At 42.8% G+C, this 27,822-nt stretch overlaps 2 protein-coding genes across 5 annotated transcripts in view; both read right to left on the reverse strand.

Annotated features, from left to right (window-relative positions):
- The window catches only part of TRIM37 (tripartite motif containing 37), a 50,757-nt gene extending 48,792 nt beyond the window's left edge, over positions 1 to 1,965 (reverse strand). The window contains 1 exon segment of the mRNA XM_030536509.1: positions 1,695 to 1,965. Within this exon segment, the coding sequence (XP_030392369.1) occupies positions 1,695 to 1,715 (21 nt within the window). The 5' untranslated portion in view covers positions 1,716 to 1,965.
- Positions 1,966 to 5,409: 3,444 nt separating this feature from the next.
- SKA2 (spindle and kinetochore associated complex subunit 2) overlaps positions 5,410 to 27,822 on the reverse strand; it is a 29,344-nt gene continuing 6,931 nt past the window's right edge. For 2 of the 4 annotated variants that reach the window (XM_030536526.1, XM_030536528.1), the window contains 6 exons: positions 13,393 to 13,482; positions 12,378 to 12,554; positions 10,786 to 10,872; positions 9,711 to 9,750; positions 7,383 to 7,515; positions 5,410 to 6,676 (listed from right to left, as the gene is read on the reverse strand). In XM_030536526.1, the coding sequence (XP_030392386.1) occupies positions 6,550 to 6,676; positions 7,383 to 7,515; positions 9,711 to 9,750; positions 10,786 to 10,872; positions 12,378 to 12,554; positions 13,393 to 13,482 (654 nt within the window). In that variant the 3' untranslated portion in view covers positions 5,410 to 6,549. Of the gene's footprint in view, positions 6,677 to 7,382; positions 7,516 to 9,710; positions 9,751 to 10,785; positions 10,873 to 12,377; positions 12,555 to 13,392; positions 13,483 to 14,120; positions 14,249 to 27,822 lie in introns of all 4 variants that reach the window. The other 2 variants (XM_030536529.1, XM_030536530.1) reach the window with 2 other exon arrangements.

A 27,822-nucleotide genomic window follows, 5' to 3' on the forward strand; every position in this document is an offset into this window, starting at 1 on the left:
ACCGCTGTAAGACATGTTTTCCAATCCTTTAATCATTCTTGTGGCTTTTCACTGAACCATGTCCAATGTATCAACATTCAACTGAATATGAATTGCCAATTTGATGTGGCTTCAAAAAAAAAAAAAAGGCCAATATTATTCTTGGGTGTATTAACAGGAGTGTTGTATGTAAGACATGGGAGGTAACTGTCCCACTCTACTCAGAACTGCTGAGGCCCCAGCTGGAGTACTGTGTCCAATTCTGGGCACCACAATTTAGGAAGGAGGTGGACATATTAGAAAGAATCCAGAGGACAGCTCAAAAATCACTTATTCCTGAGTACCTATAGCTGAATAGTTAATCTGCTAGAGCTATGATGGTCAATTTCCCAGTGTAAATAAGCCCTTATATCTTCTAATTCTCTTCTTATATAAACCTTTCCATACCTCAAAACACTTGTCTCCTATCTCTGAAATCCTATTGTTGCTCAAATTATTGAGGAAAAGTGACCATAACTGAATACAGTATTTCAGATGAGGGCAACCTTTTATTTATTTACACAAGTGGCATAATATTTTCTGTATTTCCTATACCATAATATTGTTTGTTTCCTATTACTGCATACTGAGCTGATGTTTTTTCACGAAAACTGTCCACAATGGTGTTTGGGACCTTTTTCTTGTGTGGTTACAACTAATATAGCAGCAGAGTGTTTGATGGATTCCAATTACTCCTTCCAATGTGCATTTTACCTTTCACGTGCCAAAACTAACGTTAATCAGCCACCATGCTCTTCATTCCTAGCTTTGTTATGTGTTTCTGAAGTTCTTCAAAATCTTCTCTAACCTGGACTAACCTAAATAATTTTGTGTCACCTGCATTTTTTGTCGCTTTCACTGCTCACTCCCTTTTCCAGATCATTAATGCGTATGTTAAACCTCAAGTCTCAGTACAGAACCTTGTGGCACCCAGCCATTGCCGTGTGACTGCTGAAAAACACCCACTTACACCTATACTTTGTTTTCTGCCTCTTGGGCAATAATTTACAGCACTGTTCAACCTCTCACCCCACAACTACTCATGGTATGTCTATATTACAAGCACGATGGTGACACAGCTGCAGTTACGCTGCCACAGTGTAGACACTTGCTAGAGACAGAAGAGGTTTTTTCTGTTGCTGTAGCAAATCCATCTGCTGAAGAAACTGTAGCTAGGTCAATGAAAGAATTCTTGCGTCGAATTAGCGGTGTTGACACCACAGCTTAGATCAACCTCACTTTGCCTCGAAGGGGTGTGAAATGAGAGGACAATTCACACCCCCGAGCACCACAGCTAGGTCAATTTAAGTCTTTGGTAGAGGCCAGGCCCTAGTTTCTTTATTCTCTCACAAGGGACTTGGCTGGAGGCTTTCTGGAAACCCAAACATCAGCCACCTGTTCTCCCTCCCCCAAGGCTGATGCACACACCATCCTAGCAGGGGGGCGAGGCCCGACTTTCCTGCGCAGCCAGCAGGGGAGGCCAGCACCGTTTCAACCAGGGAGACCCGGCAGCAGAGCGCTGCTCACCTCGACCTGCCGCACAAGGGGCCGGGGCGAACCCAGGCGTCCTGGCACCCCCAGCTCGGGCGCAGGCGGCCTCCGCCAGTGCCCAGCAGGGAGGGGAGGGGAGCCGGGCCCGCCCCGCCCCAGCAGGTGGATGCTGCCCATCCCCTCACCTCCACGCTCTGCTCGTCCATGGCCTCGGCTCTCCCGGCGCCCGCCCGGAGCGGGGAGGCTCCCCAGCGCCCCGGGGAGCAGGTCCCGGCCGCAGCCCCTGCGGGAGAGAAGGGGGGGGAGCGTAAGGAGCCGCGGGGGAGAGGCTGCTTCTCACCGGCCCGGCTCCCTCCGCAGCGCCCCGGACCCACTAGCTACCGGCCATGTTCGCCCTGGGGGTCGGGGCGCCGCCGGCTCCTCCCTCAGCTCCGCCTCCCGCCTGCCCGCCCTGCGGCTGAGGGAGCCGGGCCCCTCTCTCACGTGACCCGCCCAGCCTCAGTGCGCAGGCGCCGCAGAAGCCGCGCCCGCCCCCCCCTGCTGCAGGGGCCTGGACGCTGCCTTGGGCGCGCTGGGGTGGAGCATCCGCAAAGGGTGCAGGCCCCGCCCCCCTCACCTGCTGAGGCTGCAGCACGTAGAGCATCTCCCCCCTTCTGCACTGCATCCGCACTGGGTGCAACCTCCCAACTGCTGATGATCCAGCATCAGTAGAGGGTACAGGTTCCCCTCCCACCGCTGCAGGTTTCAGCACCAGCAGAGGTTATAACCCATGCTTAATTTTTGCCAGAGCTTGGCAGTTCATAGCCCCAGCACCTCTAGGCTTGCTGCATGAGTTATTAATGTAAAAGTTGCTTGACCCCAGCACCTCTTTCATTACAAATTAAGGACAGGATACAGCCTTCTCTTCTTCCCCGACTGCAAGTTGCAGCATCCACAGAGTGTAACTCCTCTCCCGACACTGCTGCAGCATTAAGTAGGCGACTGTAACCGTGGCCCAGTTTTGCAGGCTTGTAAATAAGCTTTAAATCTCTCCCCCCTACACCCCTTATTGCGCAGGCAGCAGCATGGACAACATGCACCATCTTCGGCCCCAGCCTCCAATCTTACTGGAGCCAGGAAGAGGACGCTGCCCTAATTTACAAGCAATAAGACTGGCATGGCTGTTTCTAGGGCTCAGGATTGCAAAGAAAAGCTTTAAAATATAATAAAAGCCCACAGAAGGGAAATAAAAAGAACTCAGTATTGTTTATTGAAATCATGACAGGTATTTCAATTTAATGTTTTGAGGGGCCCTGAAAATGCCTTTTTTTATGCCTCTGGTTGCCATTATTAATAATCACCCCTCTCAGGTACCTGCCAGATACACAGCTGAGTGTTCTCTGTTGCCCTGCTACAGTTGATGACATCACTAACTCCTAAACACGTTTAAATACAGTTCCCTGTAGCTGTTGCAAATCCACACACATTTCTGAACATCTATTTCTTCCAAGTAGGGATCTGAACTTAGTACAGGTAGTAAAGGTCTAAAACTATGTGCCAGCAACCCTACTGAGTTTCTGCAACTGTAAGAAGCACTTATTGTTAGGCCTTAGTCCTTCTAGTTCTAGGAATCCTAAACTCTGTTGTCTTAAACTTTGTCTACCTTAGCAGAGTGGCCTGTTGCTGACAGTGGATTTCAGCAACAGTTGTAACCAAACCCCCATTAAACACAATTTAGCTGCAAAGGACAGAGACAGACTTTCAGAATTTAACCAATTTCTAAAGTGGCCCTGCAGATGGTTTATCTTTGGCTACATTTGCCTTTAAACCACGCTCAGCACCATTTCAGATGCAGTGTTGCCCACCCCCAATCACTCATGTCACTTCATCTAAGTGATAAGCAATTTAATCTTTACCATTACAGAAGACAGGAAGAGCAAAGCAGCCTGACTCTAGAACAGAAAGTGACTGACAGTTTTGATCTAACCAAGCATAATCAGTCTGTGAAGTGAGTTCATCTCAAATTAAAAAATGTGGCGTATTCTAATTGTTTAATTTCTGCATGTAAACTGGGAAGGTTTATAAAAAGATAGCAGTCTGGTGGATGCTATGCTATGCCACAATAGCTTGAATCAGAAACAAAGTGATTGTTTTATTGAACAGTTTAAGCATGTGGTTTGACTGTACTACCAAAAAAACCCAATAAAACAAAAAAACCTGCATAGGTTAAGGGAAATTCAGGAGTTGTGAAGAGAAAAGCTTCCCTGCTGAGCAAGTAGTTCATGTTCTGGTTTTCTCTAAAAAAGTTATTTAATGCATCAGTAGCTTCCCCTTCTGATGTTTATAGTTGTCCCTCAGAATGTTTGTTATGATGGTTGTCCAGGCAACATAATTAAAAAATCAACTTGAAGCAGAATAGAATTTGGTACAGTAAAAGATCACTATTTTCTTTTTTTTTTAATGAAAAAGCACATTCAATTGTACATTACACTATTGGAACAACAATGAATTTGAAATAATTAGAATAAGGACATTTACTTTGAAATTCACAAGAGTTGCTCTGATAGCTACAAATTGTTTCTTATGTTAATTATTTCAGAGCGCAATAAATATTTATGGACTAACTGTAGTATACAATATTTTATATAATACTGTGTAAAAGCTGCAGTACCTGTACTACGTGCCACTTAGTTTTCTGGGTAGAATTTAAGGAGCAAGTCCATATAGTAATTTTAATTGCTTTTCAAGACACCTAGAGTACAGGAGAGGGTTTTTTATTTTGTATTTTTAAGTGCATATACTGAAATAAAATAACTGATCACTACCACTCAGTAGAACTGGCCATTGAAGTTACTATGATTGCAAGCTTGTGAAACAGCAAATTTTAAAATACTTTTTTCCATTTATCACTATTTGAACTCATAGTATGTTCCTGCATTCTCCCCTCAAAAAAAAAAAAAAAAAAGCAAGCAAGCAAATATGAAAACAGAATATATTGCAACAGTGTGTGAACATATCTAGAGAAACAATTATTTTCAAAAATCAAATCCTACAGAAAGTTTGTATATGTACTATTCCAGGATGTATTTTACCTTATTACAGAAGAGTAATGTGACAGTAGCCACTCCATCTCAGAACAACACAAAAGCATCAGCTGTTTGTACTCTGGTTGTCCAGAGATACATGTGACTGCTAGCAACAAAAAACTTTACTCAGTCTTTTATGAGTCTCTCAATATGTCAGGTTTGTGTAGCTCACAAATACTAAAAAATGTTGTTACAGCTTGCTATTTGTACACAGTGCAAACTAAGATAAAACAGCTCCCTTCTGCCAGTTCAGTATGAAGACAAAAAATTCATAAACTAATGTACAGTAACTTTATTGGAAACTATTCATTTAATTTGTACTTAAATTATATCAATCCATATTCCTTTAAAAATTAAAAAAAAATTCACAAGGAAATGTTAAGAAAATTAAAGAATTGAAATTATTCCACCTTCTACAGTATCAGTTCATAAGCTCAAAAAGGAAGCAGATACTCTTGCATTTTCCAAATACTTAATTCAATACTTATTACACTCACTGATAAGTTATTCAGTGTGTTGATCTTTAGAATATTCAAAGCAAAGGTGAATTCCATAGTTGCCTTTGGAGAGCTTTTCCCCAGCAGATCTAGGATTCTGGCCACCTATTGTACGTAAATTGTTATAAACAGTAGAATCTCAGAGTTACAAACTGACCAGTCAACCATGCACCTCGTTTGGAACCGGAAGTACATAATCAGGGAGCAGCAGAGACCCAACAAAAAAAAAAAAAAGGGCAAATACAGTACAGTACTGTGTTAAACGTAAACTGCTAAACAATAAAGGGAAAGCAACATTTTTCTTCTGTACAGTAAAATTTCAAAGCTGTATTCAGTCAATGTTTAGTTGTAAACTTTTGAAAGAACCATAACGTTTTGTTCAGTTATGAATGTTTCAGAGTTACGAACAACCTCTATTTGTGGGGGTTTGTAACTCTCAGGTTCTACTGTAGTTTTAACTGCACTACATTTTTGCAAGATGCCTAAAAATACATTGGTGAACAAACAATGTTATTACAAAACAGACTAGCATTCCTCAGGAAGCTTTTTGTTTTAAAAACAAAATCTATCAATTATGAACAGTTGGTGTGCAAGTAATCCACTACATCTCTTTAAAAACATTAAGTCTGAAGCTTACACAGTAAAACTTGCCACAAGGACTTATAGATGTAAATGCTCTAAATGCTTCCAGAAATTATGCCTTGGTCCTGTGACTTCGATACACCAGACAAAACATGCCAAGAATTAATTATCTTTTAATAGTGACTATGGGTCCAATCCAGCTTCCATTAATGTCAACTGAAAGATTCCCATTGACCTAAACTGGGAGTTGCATATAGTCCTATGTCAAAGAGGAAACAAAGGGCTCAATCTCTGAAAAGAAGGCAAAGCAAACCTGCCTAGGCTGTTGGTCTTGTGGTTGATTTCACAGCGTAGGCAGGGAACTGTGCAGCCTGGAAATATCCTGGTCAGGAGGAAGTGAGATGTTTCTCTCTCCATCCAGGACAGGTAATAGTTGAGGAACCAGAAGCCTAAAAGTGGGTGCCCTTGCTGGGCCACTGATGGGGAATACATGGCCAGTTGCCCTAAACTGTGACCTATAAAAGTAGTAAAACTTAAATAGCCTACTTGGCTTTCATATCACTTACTCAGGAATCCAAGTACAAGTAAAAAATTTTGGCTAGATGCCATTAATACCCACGCAGGAAAACAAATACTGAAACATGATGGAGTTAAAAACATGGTTCTGTCCACTATGTCCTACAAATCTTAAAAACAAAAAGTAGTTTAGAAAACTTGTTATATGCTTTTTAATTCACAATTCGGTATTACAAAGAGAATCCTAATACAGTCACATTAACAACAAATTTTCACAATATGTATCATTTTTATAAACAGAGAACTATGTCTTCCAATATGCCAGGAGCTGCACCCAAATTCCTTCTATCAAAAGATGATTAGTTCATTTAGGCTTAAATTTACACAATTAACTTAGCATTTCCTTGTTTGTCAATTTCTACAATGGAAAGTTCTTTCAGGATTTGTAGCCTGGAATTGGTGGCTTTCATATTCATCTTGTTCATCTGTGCAACACTCAATGCTGCTCTGCAAGACAAGAGTAAGACTATTCAGCAAAGTATTTACTGAAATCTGAAAAGACAGACCCCCAGTTCTTCTCAAATAATTTCTCAAAAATGTTACTCAATATCTTAAGCCAGGTCTACAGCAGAAACTTTCCCTGAGATAGCAATGTCAGTTACATACATACATACATACATACAGGTAGGTAGGTAGGTAGGTAGGTATGTGGGAGTGGGGGTAGAGGCTTTGTAACAATTTTATACTGGGAAAAACCCTAATGTAGCCACAGTTGTCCCAATGTAAAAAGTATTTTATAGGCATAGCTTATTAGCTTGTCAAACTGGAATAAGGCATACTGGCAAAAGTATTTTTAACCAATAGGCTGCAACCACACTAAGAGGTTTTACTGGTATAGCTATACCTGCAAATCTTTTCTAACATAGATATTTAAGGCCAGGTCTAAACTAAGTTAAACAATTTATTTCTGTTGAACTTGCTGTTTAATTTTGCTATAATATTAGTAAAGATAATTGGTATTTTCATTTAACACAACCCTACTCAAATAAGGAGTATGGATGGGGGGAGGGGCACGGAATATGATAACTCCAGACTTAGTTGCTGTTTGGTTTCAAAACAGCCTACATTAAGTTATGATTTATCAGTCACACCAATTAACTACTAAAAAATAAAGGCTTGAAAACCAATAATCATACACTCTTTCAATTCTTACCTGTTCCCATTTGGAACAAAGTAGTTAAATAATTCCCTGTAAAAGCTGTTCAGGTCCACTAATTTAACAGTGCTTCTGATAATCCTTGGTACAGCCATAAACATCTCCTTAGTCACGGGTTTGAACTGTGGTTCTAGTAAATTTAAAATAAAAATTACTAAAAAAATATGCACAAATAAAAAGTTAGAGTTACTCTAAAATGTAGAAGTGCTCATATAATACTGCCTACATAGAATATTAAACTGCTGCAACACCTAGTTTACACAAGTTTTGCTCAGCACTGATGTCGGAAAGCTGGAAGACTGGTGAAAGGCATATCTTCCCATGTATCAACTATAACACAGTTACATGAATACTGTTCTGAACATATTATTGGAAGCAGTAATCCTTGCTGAAAAGTGACATTTATTTACTGGCATGTTCATCACTATGCACATGCAATATCAAAACATATAGAATGTAACTTTCCATTTAGTTTTAATCTCAGCAACACAATGCTTGCCAGCAGCAGATTCAAGAGTACCAATTCTTGTTAACCACCAAACCCTCCAGTACATCACATTTCTACGCAATAATGTGCAGTTCTCACCATTTGAGTCATAGCATTCAGAGTGATGTGCTGAGCAAAATAGGTAATTTCTTTGATAATAAATCATGGAAGTGGAAGAATAAAATTTTTAAAATACAAAATACAGATTTATTTTTTTTTAAATCAGTGAAGCATATCTTTCTAGCCTGGCAAGTTCCTGTAGGAACATCAAAGGAGTCCTAAAGATTATATTTTTACCCACTTTAGATACCACTGGTGGCCAGGCACCAAACGGCCTTCTCCCAGGCAAGAAAGAATAAACAGTGTTCCTCTCAGAACCCTTAAAGGACACTCTTAAATGGTTCCCCCATCCCCAGGCTTGCGTAACACCTCCAGAGTGCTAAGGCTCCTACTGGCCTGGGGCGAAAGTAGATATGAATGGAAACCTAATATAGGTCTATCAATTTGGTGTAACAAGAGATCACTGGGAAAAAAACAGTTACAAATAATCATGTCTGGACGAAGCAATGATTATTCCCATATTAAGACTAACACTGTCTTTTTAAACTAAGATAATTTCAGATTTAGGACCAGTTTCAGTCCTGGCATAATTCCCAATGAAGTAAACTGGAGTTGTACCTGGGGTTGAACTTGGCCCTTAGTTTCTTACATTAAAGTATATACTCTCCAATGAATGTCAAAAACTAGTTACTAAACATCGGTGTTCATTTATTTTATAACTACAGTAAATTAACAGTTTACTTCAAGCACTAAGGTCTACAGACAGCTCAGACCAAAAACTTCACGGCCTGATCCGGTTTCCCCCAGAAATGAATGGGAGTTTTGCCATCAGTGGTAGCAGGAGCAAGAATGGGCCTTCATTTCTCAGCTGAAATTATTTACAAGGCCTTACATCCAACTATCCTTTGGTAATGATGATTATAATTAAGGATAAGAGATTGTAACAGAGGTCATGGAAGCCACAGATTCCATGACTTTCAGAGACCTCTGTGATATTTTCTGCTGCAGCCTCAGCCCTGGGGTGGTGAGGCTAGAGCTGTCAGCAGGCGGGGGCCCAGGAGCTTCGAGCTGCCACAGGTGGCAGGGTCCCTGGAGCTTTCAGTTGCCGTATTGGCAAGTACTGGAGCCCCCTCTGCAGCGGGGCTCAGGCTCTCATCTCCCCAGCAGGGCTTGGGCTTCAGTCATCCCCCATCAGTCCCCCTCCCTCACATCCATTATTTTTAGTAAAAGTCAGACAGGTCACAAGTTTCCATGAGTTTGTTTATTGCCTGCAACCTGACCATTACTTATACTAAAAATAACTGACAAAATCTTAAGGTTAACTGTAATTAAGATATATTTTAATATATATCACAAGTTCAATATTTAGGACATCAGTATGTATCTTCAGAGTATACTGACATTGTTAGTGTATTTCATTGTTGCCCTATATTATGAAATTTAAGGCAAGCATCCAAAAAATTCCATCTGTACATACACATGCACTTCATTGTGGGCATATTTTTTTTATGCTAACCTTGAATTTCACAATATATAGGTCCACAATGAAATACACTAAAAATGTCAATATAGTCTTAAGATACATATTGATGTCCTCAATCTTGAACTTGGTATGTTTGAGTATTTTACAATTAAGGTTATTTGGGTGTAGATACACACACACACACACACACACACACACTACACACTTTTAGCAACCAGAACACAAATGAAGTGTTAATGCTCAGAAAAGGAAGCTGATATCTGTGAATCAGTAGAATGGGGTTGTCAGCACTTACCCCCATCTGGAATAGGAACTGTAGACACTGAACACAGTGGCTAAAAATAAATAGAATATGACGTCAAGATTCATATATACTGTGCTACAATTGTGAAGTAGTAGCTGTAGTTTTTAACATAGTTACCGATATAGAAATATGGTTGATTGTTGGCAATTAATTGCCAAGGAATTGATATGGTAGCATTCTTAAGCATTGAGTGTATGCTTCTTTGTGAGTTACCACCTAGCTACTAGTCAGCATGCAGAAATCCTAGTGCCAAACAGGTAAGATAAGTCTAGGTTCCTCCCCTAAACCTAAACCATATTTGTAATAATGTAACAAAGACCCTGACTAACTCTTTGCTGATATTTGTTGTTTAATACCATAAAAAGTCTTTGTTATGATTGGTTTTATGGCAGAAATCCTGAGTTTCTGCCTAAAAGCGTTAGACCTCTTTAGTTTCATATTATATTCCATCAGCATTGTAATGTGGTTAAGTTAGTCTTAGCTAGTTTTCATATTATATTTAATATTTAACAGGAAATTAGAATAATTTTCCATATTTATAGGCATTTGACTGAAGTAATTATGCTCTTCACCCCCATCCCAAAGATTTAGTATCTATTCTAATAACTGAATGAGCTGACAGAGCACTTGTGTGACAAGAAACTGACCAACCAGAACAGAATATTCTTCTGAATTCAAGGTACTGTTCATGTTTGTTTTGCACACTAGATGTGATCTAAAGCAGCATGATATACCCATCCTCTGGTACTTTAAAAATATATGCTATCATATAAATACAAAGATGTCACCGTTTTCTTAGTAAATGGTAACAAGTTAAAGTTGCTTTTCCAAAACAAAATTTTCTTGAACAAAACCTTTCCAGGGAGGGTAGGGTGGGTGAAAGACCAAAGAAAACATTTGTGCAATAAACCAGAAAAGTCAAAAGTGATAATCTATTTCAGGTCAAACTCCTGAAAACTGCTAGTCAAGTGAGCAGTCTTAATTCACACAAATAGTCCCACTGACTTCACGGAGATTACTCAGGAGAAACGGGCTTGCAGAATCAAGCATGTAAAGCCACAATTACCTCTTCCAGTGGTGGATCTGTTCTTTTAACAGTTTTACATGCTAACTGTTGTGCTGCAGCCTGTTCTTCTTCAGACAGAGGTGAAAGCTAGGGGAAAAAAGAAACTGCTATTTTCACCACTTGCAGTGGGATTTTCAGAAGTACTCAGTTTGCTTAAATCTTTTCCCATTTAAAACTATGGTCAACTCTCATTAACTTCAATGCGAGAAGAGCAAGGGACTGAGTGTTTCTGAAAATCCCACCAGTAAACTCATGTTCAAACTCCAAATAAAATCTATTCATAATATTCTAGTGTTAGAACTATAGATTAACATCTGAAAAATAAGTATTCCATTTAAAAATTTTTCTAATCCCTTCTTTTAATTGTTTCATCAGTCTCTGCTACAGTAAGTATAGAGATGGCTAAAAACAAATACACAAACTACTGGCTGAAAACTTGTTGCTTAATCCTCCTTGGCACAAGTAAGTGGCTTATGACTTTATTACTTCACTTCAGGACAGAAACCTGTACAATTATTCTCAACATGCTACTTGGCAGCTTAACATTGGCACAAATAGAGAGGAAGGGTAACTATATTTTCTCCTCTGACTGTGAGGAAAACTGTCATTTTAAAATAATGAGAAAGCATACTTTTATATTTATATATAAAGTTAAGAGTCACAATGTTTAGTTAGGGACACTGTCAGATTAAGTATAATATTTTGAGAGGCAGTGCCATCTAGTCAGTGTACTGAATACGGGGCTGGGATCCAGGAATATCTTAGTGTAACATCCTCTGTTTAATCTTGGGCTTGCCACTTAACATCTCTAGGTCTAACCTTCCCTGTCTGTAAAGTAACAAGAAGAGGGTTTCTAAGGATTAAGTAGTCAATGTTTGCACAGCGCTTAGAAACACAAGGAAAAACTTTTTAAAAATATGATAATGCTTATAAAAGCTTTACATTTTCTAACATCTGAGACTATTAAAAAATAATTTTAGACTGTTCACAATTTATATCTACCTTCACTCAGACAGTGAAAATACATTACTCATTTTCAGTTTTCTTTACAGTCAGTTTCACCTTCTAACTGCCAGCTTTCAAGACAATAGATAACACTTGAAAGAGCAGTTTAAAAATTGGGATTTAATTCAGTGTCTGAGACATCAATTTCCATCAAATTATTCAGAGACATGGGGTATGATTCACCATTGTTACACTCCATCTTGAAATCAATGGAATTCCAGCAGAATTACCTTGGATTACCACGATGGTGAATCAGATCTATGAGTTCAACAATGAGCTCAGTCCCAGAAACCTTAATTAAATGTGAGTAGCCCCACTAACTTCAATAGGCTGCTCAAATGCAAAAGCTTTTTTAGGATCGAATACAATCTATTGAGCTGTTACTTCGGTAATGTGAAATATCAGATCTCGCAACAGAAAAAGAAAGATTTTACACACACACACACACACACACACACCTAACCCCTGTTCCATTAACCTTTTTGTACATACATGTTTATTATTTCAAAAGGAACTACTCCCATCCATAAGGTTACATGTGTGCATTTACAGGACTGGAGCCCATATTAGTAAACTGAAAACATTACCTCAAGATCAGCGTGTCGCTGTAATGCCTGCACCATCTTCATAGTGTTTTCTAGAGTAGCATGAATACAGCTCATAGACTCTCTTTGCTCTTTGGAAATTTCTTCCAGCTGCGCACATAACATTTTATAACGTGACTTCACTACTGAGAGTTTCTCTAAGAGAGTCACTGGATTTTCCTACATCAAGATGAAAAGTACATTTAAACTAGCAAGACATTAGATGGATGATCAATTTGGCTACACAAGACTAAACATAGATTAGATGTTCCCAAAGTATATGGCAACTAGAGCTGGTAAAAAAAGAATTGAAAGAGACACTTTATAGTGGAAGCACTTAACTACAATCAGTAACACATTATCCATAAAATGGCATCTTTCATGTTTTGGAAAGTCTTACTCCATCTACCCATGCCACATGATAACTTTTCATAGGCAAACATAAATAGTAATAAGCCACTAACTCTCTGGTTCCACAGAAGATAACAGTAGAATGCAGATCCTGTGTTTTGCTGCTTTCTTAATTTTTCTGAGTTAGAACGTGTAAGACACCTCTTGTAAAAATCAATGTTCTTTTTCACTGCATCTGAACATATTGGATGGGTGAAGGAAGATATATAATTTTTTTTGTAAAAGTAATGTATTATACTCCCCTTACCCTTTTTCTTTTTCCCACAAGCCCTGAGTCTAGTCATCATTTGTTGGCTGATCTATTACAAGGGTCATAGCAGAGCTGCGTCTTGAGGAGGGTGTTGAAGTTGACAGTGCCTGCTAAGACTTCAGCTGACTTCTCAAAACACAAGTATGGAGCATTCCATTATACTAAGATGTGGTTATTTTGAAATAAATCTACATCAACTGTCTTGGTACATCGCAAAAATAGAACAAAAACAATCAAGATGACCAGGAGTTTTTGATATACCAATAAAACGTGTTGTATGATTAAAGAGAACTACCCATTTACAGTGAATTTGTGCAAGATACAACAAAATTTACAAATTTAATCTGAAAATAGTACCTCTGTTGATGGATTATCAGGAAGGTTTTTCAGTATTTCAAACTCCAATTTGTGTTGAATGTAATCCAGATCAGATTCTGCCTTCTGGAACTAAAACACTGAAGATCAACCACAATGTATTGAATAACAAAATCAGACAAAAAGCATAGTCATCTATCACGCTTTCCTGCACTAACTAAACAAAAACCCAACACCCCACGCCCACAAATCAAGATGTTTCAGTTTGAAAGACTGATGTACTATAAGCAAGGAGCTGTTCCTCCCACTTACTAATGTTAGTAGGTTATTCTAACCTTCTTATAAACACACCAAAGAGTAAACCTGCAAACTCTTTATAGTCAAAGTAATTCAAGGTAAGTAGCCTTAAAGCAATTTGCTAGATAAGAACTTGCCAGGCAATGAGACGTAGTGGCCAAGAAGGTCCTTGAAAAATTTACAGGAAGAGACAGTCTGCAGCATTTTCTTGCATTATCTGATAATTGAGCTCACTGCTCTTTCACAGCGTAAGTGCTGCATATTATACAATAAGTCCCTGTTGCCAATATGTAGTTTAGACAAAGGAAAATAGCAACCCAGAATTGAGAGGGTAAATTAAAAAACTTTTACATCAGTCAAACCAGGGTAACATTCTGTGACCTGTCATAAGGACATGCATTCATCTCTGGCAATCTCTCTTTGGGTACACTCTAACATATGCATAGTGCAGCATGCTACATGCTGTATTATACCATTTAGAACTCATTGAAAGAATTTTTTTCCAAAACATTCTCTAAGAACAAGTCAGCTGTAATCAATATTACTTATCTGTAATTTGAGTTTAAGGAAGGCCCATTTCCTCCATAAAACTGGAGGAGACCTAAAAAGGACAAATGTACTTTTAAACATCAAATTAGTTTCTTTACTCCTAGTTTTTACTTCCACAACTAGGACCAACTGCTCTTGAAATTACTTCTGGGAAGTAGCCAGTCGTGCACGAACATCCTCAATAAACAGGGAAGGGAAGGAGGAGGAAAAGAGAAAAACTGAACCAGAATCAGCTACATTATCCAGAGAAACCCTCAAAACAAGTGATCCAAAACAGGCAGGAACCACGTTCCCTTATTCCTCTCTCTCTATGTATATATATACACGTCTTCGGTTTTATGGTAATGCATGGCATTTAAAGCTAACTGAAGGGCTTTGCATTAAAAGAACTGCAAGCAGGGAAAGAACATCTTACAACATTTGATCAACAAGAATACAGAGATAATTCTGCTTATGTGTTTCTGCTTACAAAGCCAGAGAACAGAATTTCCTTTCAGTTGCTCCTGATTAGGAAAATATGAAATCAGGATTGCTTAGATTTATATTTAGTTTTATTCAAAGTAGATTTTGAGTCCTGACTACAGATGGTATATCAAGTTGTTATTCCAACCTGTATGAGGACTCTGGGATACAATAAACGAACAAACAAATCATAAGGTGATTTGACAACCACCTTGTCTGGAAGAAACTGCAGATAAAACCCTTTGATAAAGAGGGCTACTACATTAATATAACCCTAATGGACACAATGGCCAGTGGGAAAGAGATTTGAGATTAAGAAAATATGGCGATTTTTCCACTGCAGGTTTAAAAGGTGCCTTTGTTAGAAATACCCCAATTTAGGCTCCATTATATGGCCATAGATTTCTGAAAGGGGAATCCTGAGAAAATGCGAAGTGGAAACGAGAGATATGGGGATTCAAAAGAAAACTGAAGGAACTGAGAGCACTGTACTTGATGTGGACCATTTGGAGTGAAATCCTGACAGTAGTGAAGTCAAAGGGAGTTTTTCCATTAACTTCAATGGTGCCAGGATAACTCTTGGACTTTCAGAAAATTCAGGCTCAGCACTTATGAGAATTATTCAGTAAGAAGTCTTTCTATAACACACTTCTGAGATCAGTGGATGTGGGCAGAATACCCAGAAGCGGTGACCAGAGTTCCAGATACTGAAACAAATAGTATATACACACAGGTATTCACTCATACAGTAGGCCTACAGTAGTTTATTGTTGACTTTGCTTTTCTGACACAGTAGGTTTTGAAGGATCTAGGGAAGATTTTTCTCTCAGAGAACTTACTTTATTGGATAATCACAACTACTGTCAGAGGAAAGTAGTTACCTTCCCAACAATGTCAGAGAAAATAGTTTTCAATTCTGACTAAAGTCAGAGAAATGACTAAAGTCATTGAGATGTTGATATTCCAGGAATTTAAAATTAAGATACGATGGATGTTCATGGGTTGGTAACTTCTCCCCCAATAATACTGTTTGTATAAGCACACTTCCCTGGTGAAGTTAGAGGTTTAGATGTTATGATAGAACAAGGGCTTTCTGTACTCTAAAAAATTATATTTAATAATGAAATATGAAAGAAAGGTTGCTATTCCCTATCATTTTCACAGAACCTTTCAAAGCTCCAAGAATTTCTTATAACTAAAAACCCATTGCAATTCTCCCATTAAACTCACGGAAACTGTTAAAAGTATTAACTTCAGCTGAAATTTCTAACTGTTTACATTATGTACTGACAAGATCCATTGTAAACTTCTTTTGATTTTTAAACACATTTTGTATGTTATTGTCAGTTCAACAGCCTTTGTGGTGTTAACATTCATTATATGTAGACAGCAATCACAAGATCTTTTCTGTAGCTTTCTGTTCTTTAAAGGAAATATAATGCACAAAGTGATCCACCTTTAACTGACATCTTATTATGCAGAGCTTTCTTTGAATGACTGAATGTTATGACAAATGTAATAAATATTTTAAGTGCATAAAGGATAGGTTTTCATAGGATGACTTATTTCATAGAGACTTATACACAGCTGCCACAGATATTAGTGAGACTTGACAGTAGCTAAGTCCACACATCTAGCTTGAAATGTTACCCTATATTGTCTACAATTTTGAAGGAGTACAAATATTGTAGAAAAAGAAAATGGCAATCAAAATATTGTATTAGCAGAAACAGGCAGGTAACATCCAACATCTGGTGGTAGGATAAGACGGTTACTCACCTTTGTAACTGTTGTTCTTCGAGATGTGTTGCTCACGTCCATTCCAGTTAGGTGTGCGCGCCGCGCGTGCACGTTCGTCGGAAACTTTTTACCCTAGCAACTCCAGTGGGCCGGCAGGTCGCCCCCTGGAGTGGCGCCGCCATGGCGCCCAATATATATCCCTGCCGGCCCGCCCGCTCCTCAGTTCCTTCTTGCCGGCTACTCCGACAGTGGGGAAGGAGGGCGGGTGTGGAATGGATGTGAGCAACACATCTCGAAGAACAACAGTTACAAAGGTGAGTAACCGTCTTTTCTTCTTCGAGTGATTGCTCACATCCATTCCAGTTAGGTGACTCCCAAGCCATACCTAGGCGGTGGGGTCGGAGTGAGAAGTCGCGGCATGGAGCACTGCAGTTCCGAAGGCCGCATCCTCTCTCGACTGCTGTACCAGGGCGTAGTGGGAAGCAAAGGTGTGGACCGATGACCAGGTCGCTGCCCGACAGATTTCCTGGATGGGTACACGGGCGAGAAAAGCCAGCGACGACGCCTGCGCCCTGGTAGAATGCGCAGTCACACGGCCCGTAGGGACATGGGCCAAGTCATAACAGGTCCTGATACAGGACGTAACCCACGAGGATAACCTCTGGGAGGAGATAGGAAGCCCTTTCATACGGTCCGCTACCGCCACGAAAAGCTGGGGGGATTTGCGGAAGGGTTTGTTCCTCTCTATGTAGAACGCGAGAGCTCTACGGACATCCAGCGAGTGGAGCTGCTGCTCCCTGCCTGAGGAGTGAGGTTTTGGGAAAAAAACCGGGAGGAAAATCTCTTGGCTGACGTGGAAGGCTGAGACCACCTTGGGTAGAAAGGCAGGGTGCGGTCTAAGCTGCACCTTGTCTTTGTGGAAGACCGTGTAGGGGGGGTCTACCACAAGGGCTCGGAGTTCCGACACCCGTCTAGCTGAGGTGATAGCTACTAGAAAGGCAGCCTTCCAAGAGAGGTAAAGCAGGGAGCAAGTAGCTAACGGCTCAAAGGGGGGCCCCATGAGCCGGGACAACACCAGGTTAAGATCCCAGGTTGGAGCAGGGGGACGGACGTTAGGGAATAACCGTTCCAGCCCTTTAAGGAATCTCGACACCGTCGGGTGAGAAAAAACGGAGCGACCGTCCGCACCCGGGTGAAAGGTGGAGATAGCTGCTAGATGGACTTGCAACGACGATAAGGCCAGACCTTGCTCTTTGAGGGACCAAACATAGTCTAAGATTTCGGTTACCGAAACTTCCATAGGGCGGAGATTTTTCTCTACGCACCAACAGGAGAAGCGTTTCCATTTCGCCGAATACGTGGCTCTTGTGGACGGTTTCCTGCTGCTCAAGAGCACCTCTCTCACGGGCGTGGAGCAGCGCAGCTCGGAACCAGTTAGCCACGCAGGAGCCACGCCGCTAGGTGCAGCGACTGCAGGTCTGGGTGACAGAGAGACCCGTGGTCCTGGGTAATCAGGTCCGGATGAAGGGGCAGGGGAACTGGGTCGGCTACGGCCAAGTCCAGCAGCATGGTGTACCAGTGCTGTCTGGGCCATGCCGGGGCCACCATGATCACACGAGCCCTGTCTCTGCGCACCTTCAGGAGGACCTTGTGAACCAGAGGGAACGGAGGAAACGCATAGTACAGGTGGGTCGACCACTGGATGAGGAAGGCATCCGCTATCGACCCCGGCTCCCTGCCCTGAAAGGAGCAGAACGCTTGGCACTTCCTGTTCCCCTTGGACGCAAAGAGGTCCACCCGGGGATAACCCCACCTCCGGAAAATGGAGAGAGCGACGTCCGGGCGAAGGGACCACTCGTGTGACAGGAAGGATCTGCTCAATCGATCCGCCAGCGTGTTCCGTACTCCGGGAAGGAAGGAAGCCCTGAGGTGAATGGAGTGGGCTACGCAAAAGTCCCAGAGTCGTATCGCCTCGAGGCACAGGGAGGAGGACCTGGTGCCGCCCTGCTTGTTGATATAATACATGGTCGTCGTGTTGTCCGTGAACACGGCTACACAACGACCCTGAAGCTGATGACAAAACGTTTGGCAAGCAAGGCGGACCGCTCTCAACTCCCTCATGTTGATGTGTAGCCCCACCTCCTCCTGAGACCACAGGCCCTGCGTCCGCAGGGTCCCTAGGTGGGCCCCCCAGCCTAGATCTGAGGCATCCGTTGTCAGGGATACCGAGGGGTGAAAGGGAAGACCCGCACACAATACGGACTGGTCCAACCACCAGCCGAGGGAATCTAAGACCTTCTGGGGGATTGTGAGTAACATGTCTAACGGTTGCCTTGCCGGCCTGTAATGACTGATAAGCCACAGCTGGAGAGGTCTCATGCGGAGCCGAGCGTAGTCGGTCACAAAGGTGCACGCCGCCATGTGGCCTAACAGGGTTAGACATGTCCTCACTGACGTCAACGGGGCTGACCGCAAGCGTTGAACGATCGCCGCCATGGTCTGGAACCGCTGCAGAGGCAGCGAGGCCCTGCCCACAGTGGCGTCCAGGACGGCCCCGATAAATTCCACCTTCTGAGAGGGCCTCAGGGTGGACTTGTCTGTGTTTATCAACAGGCCCAGACTCGCAAACATGCCGGTGATCACGCGGACATGGCTGGTCACCTGCTGTTCCGACGTGCCCCGAATCAACCAATCGTCCAGATAAGGGAACACGTGGACACGGTTGCGCCGAAGATGCGCCACGACAACTGCCATGCATTTTGTAAACACCCTCGGGGCCGTGGACAGGCCGAACGGGAGGACTGCAAATTGATAATGAAGAGCCCCCACAACGAAGCGGAGAAAGCGTCTGTGGCGCGGCCAAATGGCAATGTGGAAATACGCGTCCTGCATGTCGAGGGCGGCGTACCAGTCTCCCGGATCCAGGGATGGAATAATGGTCCCCAGGGATACCATGCGGAACTTCAACTTCACGAGGTATTTGTTGAGCTCTCGCAGGTCGAGGATAGGCCTGAGGCCCCCCTTGGCCTTGGGGATCAGAAAGTAGCGGGAATAAAACCCCTTGCCTTTCTCGTTTTCCGGAACCGCCTCTATAGCTCCTTTGCTGAGGAGCGTCTGCACCTCCTGCCGAAGGAATTGCTCGTGAGAGGGGTCCCTGAAGAGGGACGAGGAAGGAGGGCGGGAAGGAGGAAACGAAACAAACTGCAGGCGGTATCCCGTCTGCACCACGCTTAAGACCCAGCGGTCCGATGTTATTTGGGACCACGCCGGGAGGAAAAACGAAAGGCGGTTGGAAAACGGGGGGGAAGGATCCATAGGGGAAACTGTTACTGCGCCCTCGAGCGCACCTTCAAAATGAAGGTTTAGGACCAGGCGGGGGTTTTGAGGAGCCTTGGTTCTGCCCCCCTTGGTTCCCCGACTGCCTGCGCCTCCCGTTCCTGCCGCGGCGCCTGTAAAGGTCCTGCCGCTGGCGGAACTGGGAAAATGGCCTGCGTTGTTGTTGTTGTTGTTGTTGCGGCCGGAAGGGTCTACGCTGCGTCACGGGAGTGTGCATCCCGAGGGACCGCATAACGACTCGGTTATCTTTCAGACTCTTGAGTCTGGGGTCTGTTTTGTCAGAAAATAGGCCCTGGCCTTCGAAAGGAAGGTCCTGTATGGTATGCTGGAGCTCCGGCGGAAGGCCGGAAACCTGCAGCCAGGAGATGCGACGCATCGTAACACCTGACGCAAGGGTACGGGCAGCCGAGTCCGCAGCGTCCAAGGAGGCTTGCAAGGCCGTGCGTGCGACCTTCTTGCCTTCGTCCAAGATGGCCGTAAACTCTTGGCGAGCATCCTGTGGCAGCAGCTCCTTAAATTTGTCCACTGCCACCCAGGAATCAAAGGCATATCTGCTCAGCAGGGCCTGCTGGTTGGAGACCCTGAGCTGCAGCGCCCCAGCCGAATACACCTTACGGCCAAGGAGGTCCATCCGCCTGGCCTCTCTTGATTTGGGGGCCGGAGCCTCCTGGCCATGACGCTCCCTATCGTTCACCGATTGAACCACCAGTGAACACAGGGTCGGGTGTACATGGAGATATTCGTATCCCCTGGAAGGGGCCATGTACTTCCTCTCGACGCCTTTTGCTGTCGGAGGGATGGAGGCCGGAGACTGCCAGATGGTGTTGGCGTTGGCCTGGATGGTTCGTATAAAGGGCAGGGCGACCCTGGTGGGAGCATCAGAGGAGATGATGGTTACAATTGGATCCTCTATCTCCGAGACCTCCTCCGCCTGCAGACTCAGATTTTGAGCCAATCGCCTGAGGAGGTCTTGGTGCGCCCTGAGATCCAGCGGGGGGGGACTGTTGGAGGAGGTACCCGCCACCGCCTCATCCGGGGAGGAGGATGATGAGACCCCCGGCCCGAGAGTGTCTAACTGAGGGTCTTCCTCAGCCCTCGCCTCTGCCTCCGGAGCCACAGCGGAGTCCTGCTGCTTGGACCCTTCCTCCCCTTCCGGGGAGGGAGGGGGGCGAGACAACGAGGCTTCCGGGGCCCTACGCTCCGCAGTCGCCGGCCTAGGAGGGAGCTGCTGGGGGCCCTGGGCCTGATGGTACGCCCAGGGTGTCCAGAATCCCCACTGTTGTGGGCCTTGGTCCTGCAGCGGCGGATCACCAAACAGCGCCGCCTGCCGGTCGGTGCCCAGCGCATAGCCGCTGTCCGTCTGGGAGGATACGGACGGCTGTCTCGAGGGCCACGGTGGGGCCAACCCTGGATGGTACGGGTCTGCGCGGGCCGGCACGGAGGATCGTCTCGGTGCCGGGGACCGGTACCGGGAGTCATACCGGTGCCGGGATCGGGACCGGGATCTGTCACGGTGCCGTGATCCTGATCGGTGCCGGGCGCCGCTTCGGTGCCGGGCGCCGCTTCGGTGCCGGGACCTGCTACCAGCTCGGTGCGGGAGGCCGACCGGGACCTGCCACCAGCTCGGTGCCGGGAGGTCGAGCGAGACCGGGACCGGGACCTGCCACCAGCTCGGTGCCGGGAGGTCGACCGGTGCGGCGAGTAGCGTCGGGACCTGCTCCTGGAGTCGCGGTGCCGCCGACTGGAGCCTGACCGCGACCTTCTCGATGCCGACCGGTGCCGCGAGTGCGACCGGTACCGCTGAGGGGAGCGGTGCCGGGACTGCGAGCGGCGTCGGGATCTGGAGCGCCCAAGACGTCGGGACCTGGATCGGGAACGACTGTCTCTGGGCGGTGCCGACATCATGGGCTTGCCTCTGGACACGACCCGCACCGGAGGTACCGGGGGTGGCAGCCGAGTAGGCTCCGTCAGGGCAATAAGGTCCCGAGCCGAGGCGAAGGTCTCCGGTGTGGACGGGACCACTATCTCAACCCCAGATCTCATGGGGGAGCTCGGCGGCACCGGACTCAACGGACCCGCCGGGCCCAGAGTCAACGGTGCTGACGGTGCCGGCGGCGCCGCGGCCGATGTCGAGGCCGGGCGCTCTAGCCGGGTCTGCCTGGCCGGAGTATTAGACTTCGACGGCCTTGGCTCTGGCTCCAGTGCCGGAGAGGGTCGGTGCCGAGGAGTCTTCTCGGTGCCGGAGCGATCCAGTGCCGGTGCCGATACCACGGCCTGCGAAGCCGTCGGGTCAAGTGCCGCCTCCATTAGGAGAGTTCGGAGCCTTTGATCCCTCTCCTTCTTTGTCCTCGGCTTAAAGGCCTTACAGATGCGGCACTTGTCGGATCTGTGCGATTCCCCGAGGCACTTCAGGCACGCTTCGTGGGGATCGCTGGTAGGCATAGGCTTCTTGCAGGCCGCACACTGCTTGAAGCCCGGCGAACCAGGCATGAGCCCGGTGCCGGGTGCCGGGAAGGGCTAAGCCCCCGGCGATAGAAGTACTTTACAACTAATTAACTTAACTATCAACTTAACAAACTAATTAACAACTATAATGAAACTAGAGATAACGATAGATAACGATAGATAACTAGGAGAGCTAGGGACGTGGAGGACAGCTATGCCGCGCTCCACAGTTCCAACGACCGACACGGCGGTAAGAAGGAACTGAGGAGCGGGCGGGCCGGCAGGGATATATATTGGGCGCCATGGCGGCGCCACTCCAGGGGGCGACCTGCCGGCCCACTGGAGTTGCTAGGGTAAAAAGTTTCCGACGAACGTGCACGCGCGGCGCGCACACCTAACTGGAATGGATGTGAGCAATCACTCGAAGAAGAAAGTTGTGTTGTCACAGTGAGTAACCACACTGGAAGAATTTTCTAGGCTACCATCAGATACCCTGATGAGCTAGAAACATTCTATTCAAGTAGAATCTCCACTTCTCCTTATTCTCCCTTACTCCCCTTATCTAACCCAATCCACACACCTACTCTTCCCTTCCTCCTGCTCTTGTCTTTGTACAGTCTTTCACAATTATCTGAATAGCCCACTGTGTGGAACCATCAATTTCTTATTACACCAAACACACACCTTTTCTTAATTAACATCTCTCAAGGTGAAGTTCTTCTGTGGAGCTTTAAAATGATAATCTAAAGTGTGAAATTATACCCAAAAAAAAAAAAAAAAAGCAAAGAAAACACCTTTCAGAAACTGGACCTTGCCTGATCCATTCATGTATTAGGCACCTGAATTTTATTGTGTTATGTAAACAGTAAATCCTTGTGAAAGACGCTGTCTTCTATGCATTATACAGCCTGTTATTTGTACTTGTAAATTTGATACGCTTTTAAAAAGTTACATTTTAGTATTAAATGTATATAGGACAGAAGTGCCACAACAGAACTAGCACATCCATAAAGAAACATCTGTACCTACGGCTTGTCTACACTTACAGCACTGCAGCAACACAGCTGTGTCACAGTTGCACTTAGCAAAGACACTATCTACGCCACCTCTCCACCTCGAGAGGGGGTAGCAATGTTGACAGGAGTAGCCCTCTCATTGATGTAGTGCAGTCTACACCAAGGGTTAGGTCACTAAAACTATGTTGCTCAGGGGTAAGATTTTCCACACCCCCTGAGCGACGTAGTTTATTATACCAACAAAAGTTTGTAGTGTAGACCAGGACTTGATAATGTAACTGCATTTAAGAGTCAGTTACTGCTGCTTCAATCTAAAATATGCTATTACATGAGTTTGTTACAAGGACATTAAGGGCTGAATCCAGCTCTTCTATTACACTCTCTCTTTTTTTTTTTTGAAAGATTGTTACTTGAGTAAGCCAATACAAGAAGTATTTCATACAATAACATTGCTAGTTTTATCAGTTGCTTAGAGACTAAATATTTGGTATCTGACATTCAAATGTAAGACTTTACTAATGAAACAAAAAAATTTTTTTTTCTTTCTAGTTAAAGGTGTTAAATCTTCTCCATCAATTTCTACAGCTCTCTCAGTCTGGTCACTGTCCTTTCTCAGTACTAAAAAACTCTATTAGCAATAATGTGTAAATAGCTGTGAGTAGAGACCATCAATGACATTTCAGGATCTGGTTATATCAGAGATTTTATTTTTGATTATACTAAGAATGTGTCCTCTTGTTTGATCAAGATACTCACAACAAATTTAATTATTCCCTGATAAATCAGACAGATTAGTGGATAATTAAACTGATGACATCACCAACATGTTTCACGCAATTCTTTTCTTGGGATAAATGAGCCACTAGGGAATTGGATAATTGCCCTGTGAAATAGGCGATAAGATTATTGCTTAATTAACTATCATCTGCCATTTTAATGTCTATTAGGAATTTCTGGTTTACAGAAAGGCAGTGTGCCCAGTTCACAAAACTAACACTATGAATTTCTTCATATAATCATTTGGGATTATAGTTGAGAGAGGGGCTGTTTTGAACGCAAGATAACTATTTATAGAATTAATTTAACTCAATGTGGTTTTCACTGTTTAAACTGACATCTAACTCGACAGCAATAATTACAGTATAACTTAAACTGTTTGAAATGACCAAAAAATGTGTGATGCACTAATGCAACCTAACTTCCAATGACTTCAGTGGATTTTGGATCAGGCCCACATTTAGGTAGTTAAGTATATCCAATTATATTATATTGATAGAAGATTGTTCCACACAAAATAATGGAAATCACAAGATCTTTGCCCATTAAGACTTATGTCTATATGCAAACACAATTTCTTGAAAATTAGAAATCCTTTAACAATACTCTTCTTAAATAGATTAAAACTAAACAAACCACAATGCGTGACAAAGCTTCTCCTACTATCTCAGATTTATGGCACGATAAACAAGCCACTTTAACTTCTTTCTTCTGATTTACGTCCATCAGACCCTTTTGGTGAATCATGCAGACTTGCAATACAGAATTAGCCAAAAGTTGTAATAATACATAAGAACTACTCTCTCCTTCAGAGGCACTTCCCTTCATCTGCACTCATTTATCCAAACGTTTGTTACTATTTAACATTTATCATTTTTATTTAGCTAATATTATTCCAGGAAGGACTACACTATTGCACAGATCACATGGAATGTCATGATCCGTACCCACCAGGCTCAAATGTCTCCAACGTCCTTTTCTACAAAAAGAATCAAAATTAATATTAAATATTTTCTAACCACACAGCAACAGTAAGTGGGGGAACACCATGGTGCGTGATCGGAGATCACTCAGACTCATAGACTCTAGGACTGGAAGGGACCTCGAGAGGTCATCGAGTCCAGTCCCCTGCCCTCATGGCAGGACCAAATACTGTCTAGACCATACCTAATAGACATTTATCTAACCTACTCTTAAATATCTCCAGCGATGGAGATTCCACAACTTCCCTAGGCAATCTATTCCAGTGTTTAACTACCCTGACAGTTAGGAACTTTTTCCTAATGTCCAACCTAAATCTCCCTTGCTGCAGTTTAAGCCCATTGCTTCTTGTTCTATCATTGGAGGCTAAGGTGAACAAGTTTTCTCCCTCCTCCTGATGACACCCTTTTAGATACCTGAAAGCTGATATCAGGTCCCCTCTCAGTCTTCTCTTTTCCAAACTAAATAAACCCAATTCCTTCAGCCTTCCTTCATAGGTCATGTTCTCAAGACCTTTAATCATTCTTGTTGCTCTTCTCTGGACCCTCTCCAATTTCTCCACATCTTTCTTGAAATGCGGTGCCCAGAACTGGACACAATACTCCAGTTGTGTCTTGTTTACAACGCACCTGTTAATGCATCCCAGAATCACGTTTGCTTTTTTTGCAACAGTATCACACTGTTCACTCATATTAAGCTTGTGGTCCACTATGACCCCTAGATCTCTTTCTGCCATACTCCTTCCTAGACAGTCTCTTCCCATTCTGTATGTGTGAAACTGATTGTTCCTTCCTAAGTGGAGCACTTTGCATTTATCTTTATTGAACTTCATCCTGTTTACCTCAGACCATTTCTCCAATTTGTCCAGATCATTTTGAATTTTGACCCTGTCCTCCAGAGCAGTTGCAATCCCTCCCAGTTTGGTATCGTCCGCAAACTTAATAAGCGTACTTTCTATGCCAACATCTAAATCGTTGATGAAGATATTGAACAGAACCGGTCCCAAAACAGACCCCTGCGGAACCCCACTTGTTATACCTTTCCAGCAGGATTGGGAGCCATTAACAACTACTCTCTGAGTACGGTTATCCAGCCAGTTATGCACCCACCTTATAGTAGCCCCATCTAAATTGTACTTTCCTAGCTTATCTATAAGAATATCATGCGAAACTGTATCAAATGCCTTACTAAAGTCTAGGTATCACTTAAGTTATTAAACTGTTTTGGGATTACTTTAATAAGAGAATCAAAAAGTCCAATATTTAAAACTCAATCACCAGTAGAAAAAAAAAATCTTCATTATTAGATTTACTTTTAAAAACTTATTTAAAAAAAAAAAACAGAACAGCCAACAAACAAAAATATAAAACACTTAAACACTAAAAGTTATGTATTCCATCAACAATTAACTTCCTTGAAAGGTTCCTTTTGCTCCAGAAGGGAGACTGAGAAGACACAAAAATAAAACACTGAAACAATTCTATGAACCCCATAACTTCACACCAACATTCTCAAAATACAGTTTTCAATTTCAAAAGTACACAAATAAATGGCTATGTAGCATACAAGTGGTAAACCTATCTGACAACCACATCCTAAACTGATCTAATGAGAAGGTGCTGGTCTGTATTAATAAGAATTTTGGAAAAAAAAAATATTCCAGTCTAATAAAACACCTGCTAAATATTTCAAAATATTAATGGGGGCAAAAAAACCAAGATTAAATTTTAAAAAACCCACAATTTATTCTTCTGAGCACAGTCAATTTTTAAAAAGTCAAATATACACAAATGGTATGTCTAGGACAAAAAACTCACAATAATCATAATACTTAGCTCTTGTTTCTATAACAAATATTAAAGTTCATATTGATAGTAAACTACATCAGCTGATTATTTAAGTAGCTTAAAATTAAAATGCATTACAGTTTCAAGAAAAACCATGAAACAAATGTTACAAAATAGGTGTTATCTTTGAACAACACACAGAACCTATTGAACTTTGATATTAGTTTTTCTAGTTGTCCCAACAAGCCAATACATTTACATTATTATAATATTAGTACCTGGATTATTTACAATTGCATTCCTTATGTCACTGTTTTTTGCAATATTAAATTATAGTTCAGATTTCAAGGTATTTCCTTACTGATGTTGTCCTGTGTTTCTAACAGAACTCAAAATTAACATAACTCACATTATTTCTTTATAGCTTTAAAAATTCCAGTAAGGACAATGATATCCTTACAGACATCTTTCAATTACAAGTTAGCAACAGATTGTGTAATCAGGAAATTATGTGTATGTAACCTTGAAAATACAGATTATAGAAACATTAAATCATGAATAATATAGACTCATTTGTCATTTACAGTCACTAAAATGGGTTTCTTAAATTGAACAAATGAAGATGACAGGAAAAATACACACAAACAGAGTGAATGGTTTTACTATGAGTAGATGCGGATGTATTTTTCATATGTGCTTTCCTAAGATTCCCATCAACATCAATAGGCTTTGGAGCAGGCCCCAAGTCAATGGAAATTTTGCCACTGACTTGTTTGGGAGCAGGGTATATTCAAAGCGTATATACTTTTAATTTGGAGATTCACCTTTCAGCATACTGAAAACTTTTACTCTCTTCAACAGATACTTCTTTTGGCTAACTTTGGCATAGTAGTTAAAACACAGGACAGATGTGGAAGAGTTTAAGAAGTCCTCCAATTATAGGAACAAAAAGAAAACACTTCTTAAACCTATTAATACAATAATTTACCATTTGACTTTGACAAAACTGCTCCTGGGGTCCAATCCTAAAAGTTACATTAGTCATAAAAATATACAGTAAACTACTTTTTAATTACACTCTA

Source organism: Gopherus evgoodei, chromosome 17 (assembly GCF_007399415.2).
Source record: "Gopherus evgoodei ecotype Sinaloan lineage chromosome 17, rGopEvg1_v1.p, whole genome shotgun sequence".
Lineage (NCBI taxonomy): Eukaryota > Metazoa > Chordata > Testudines > Testudinidae > Gopherus > Gopherus evgoodei.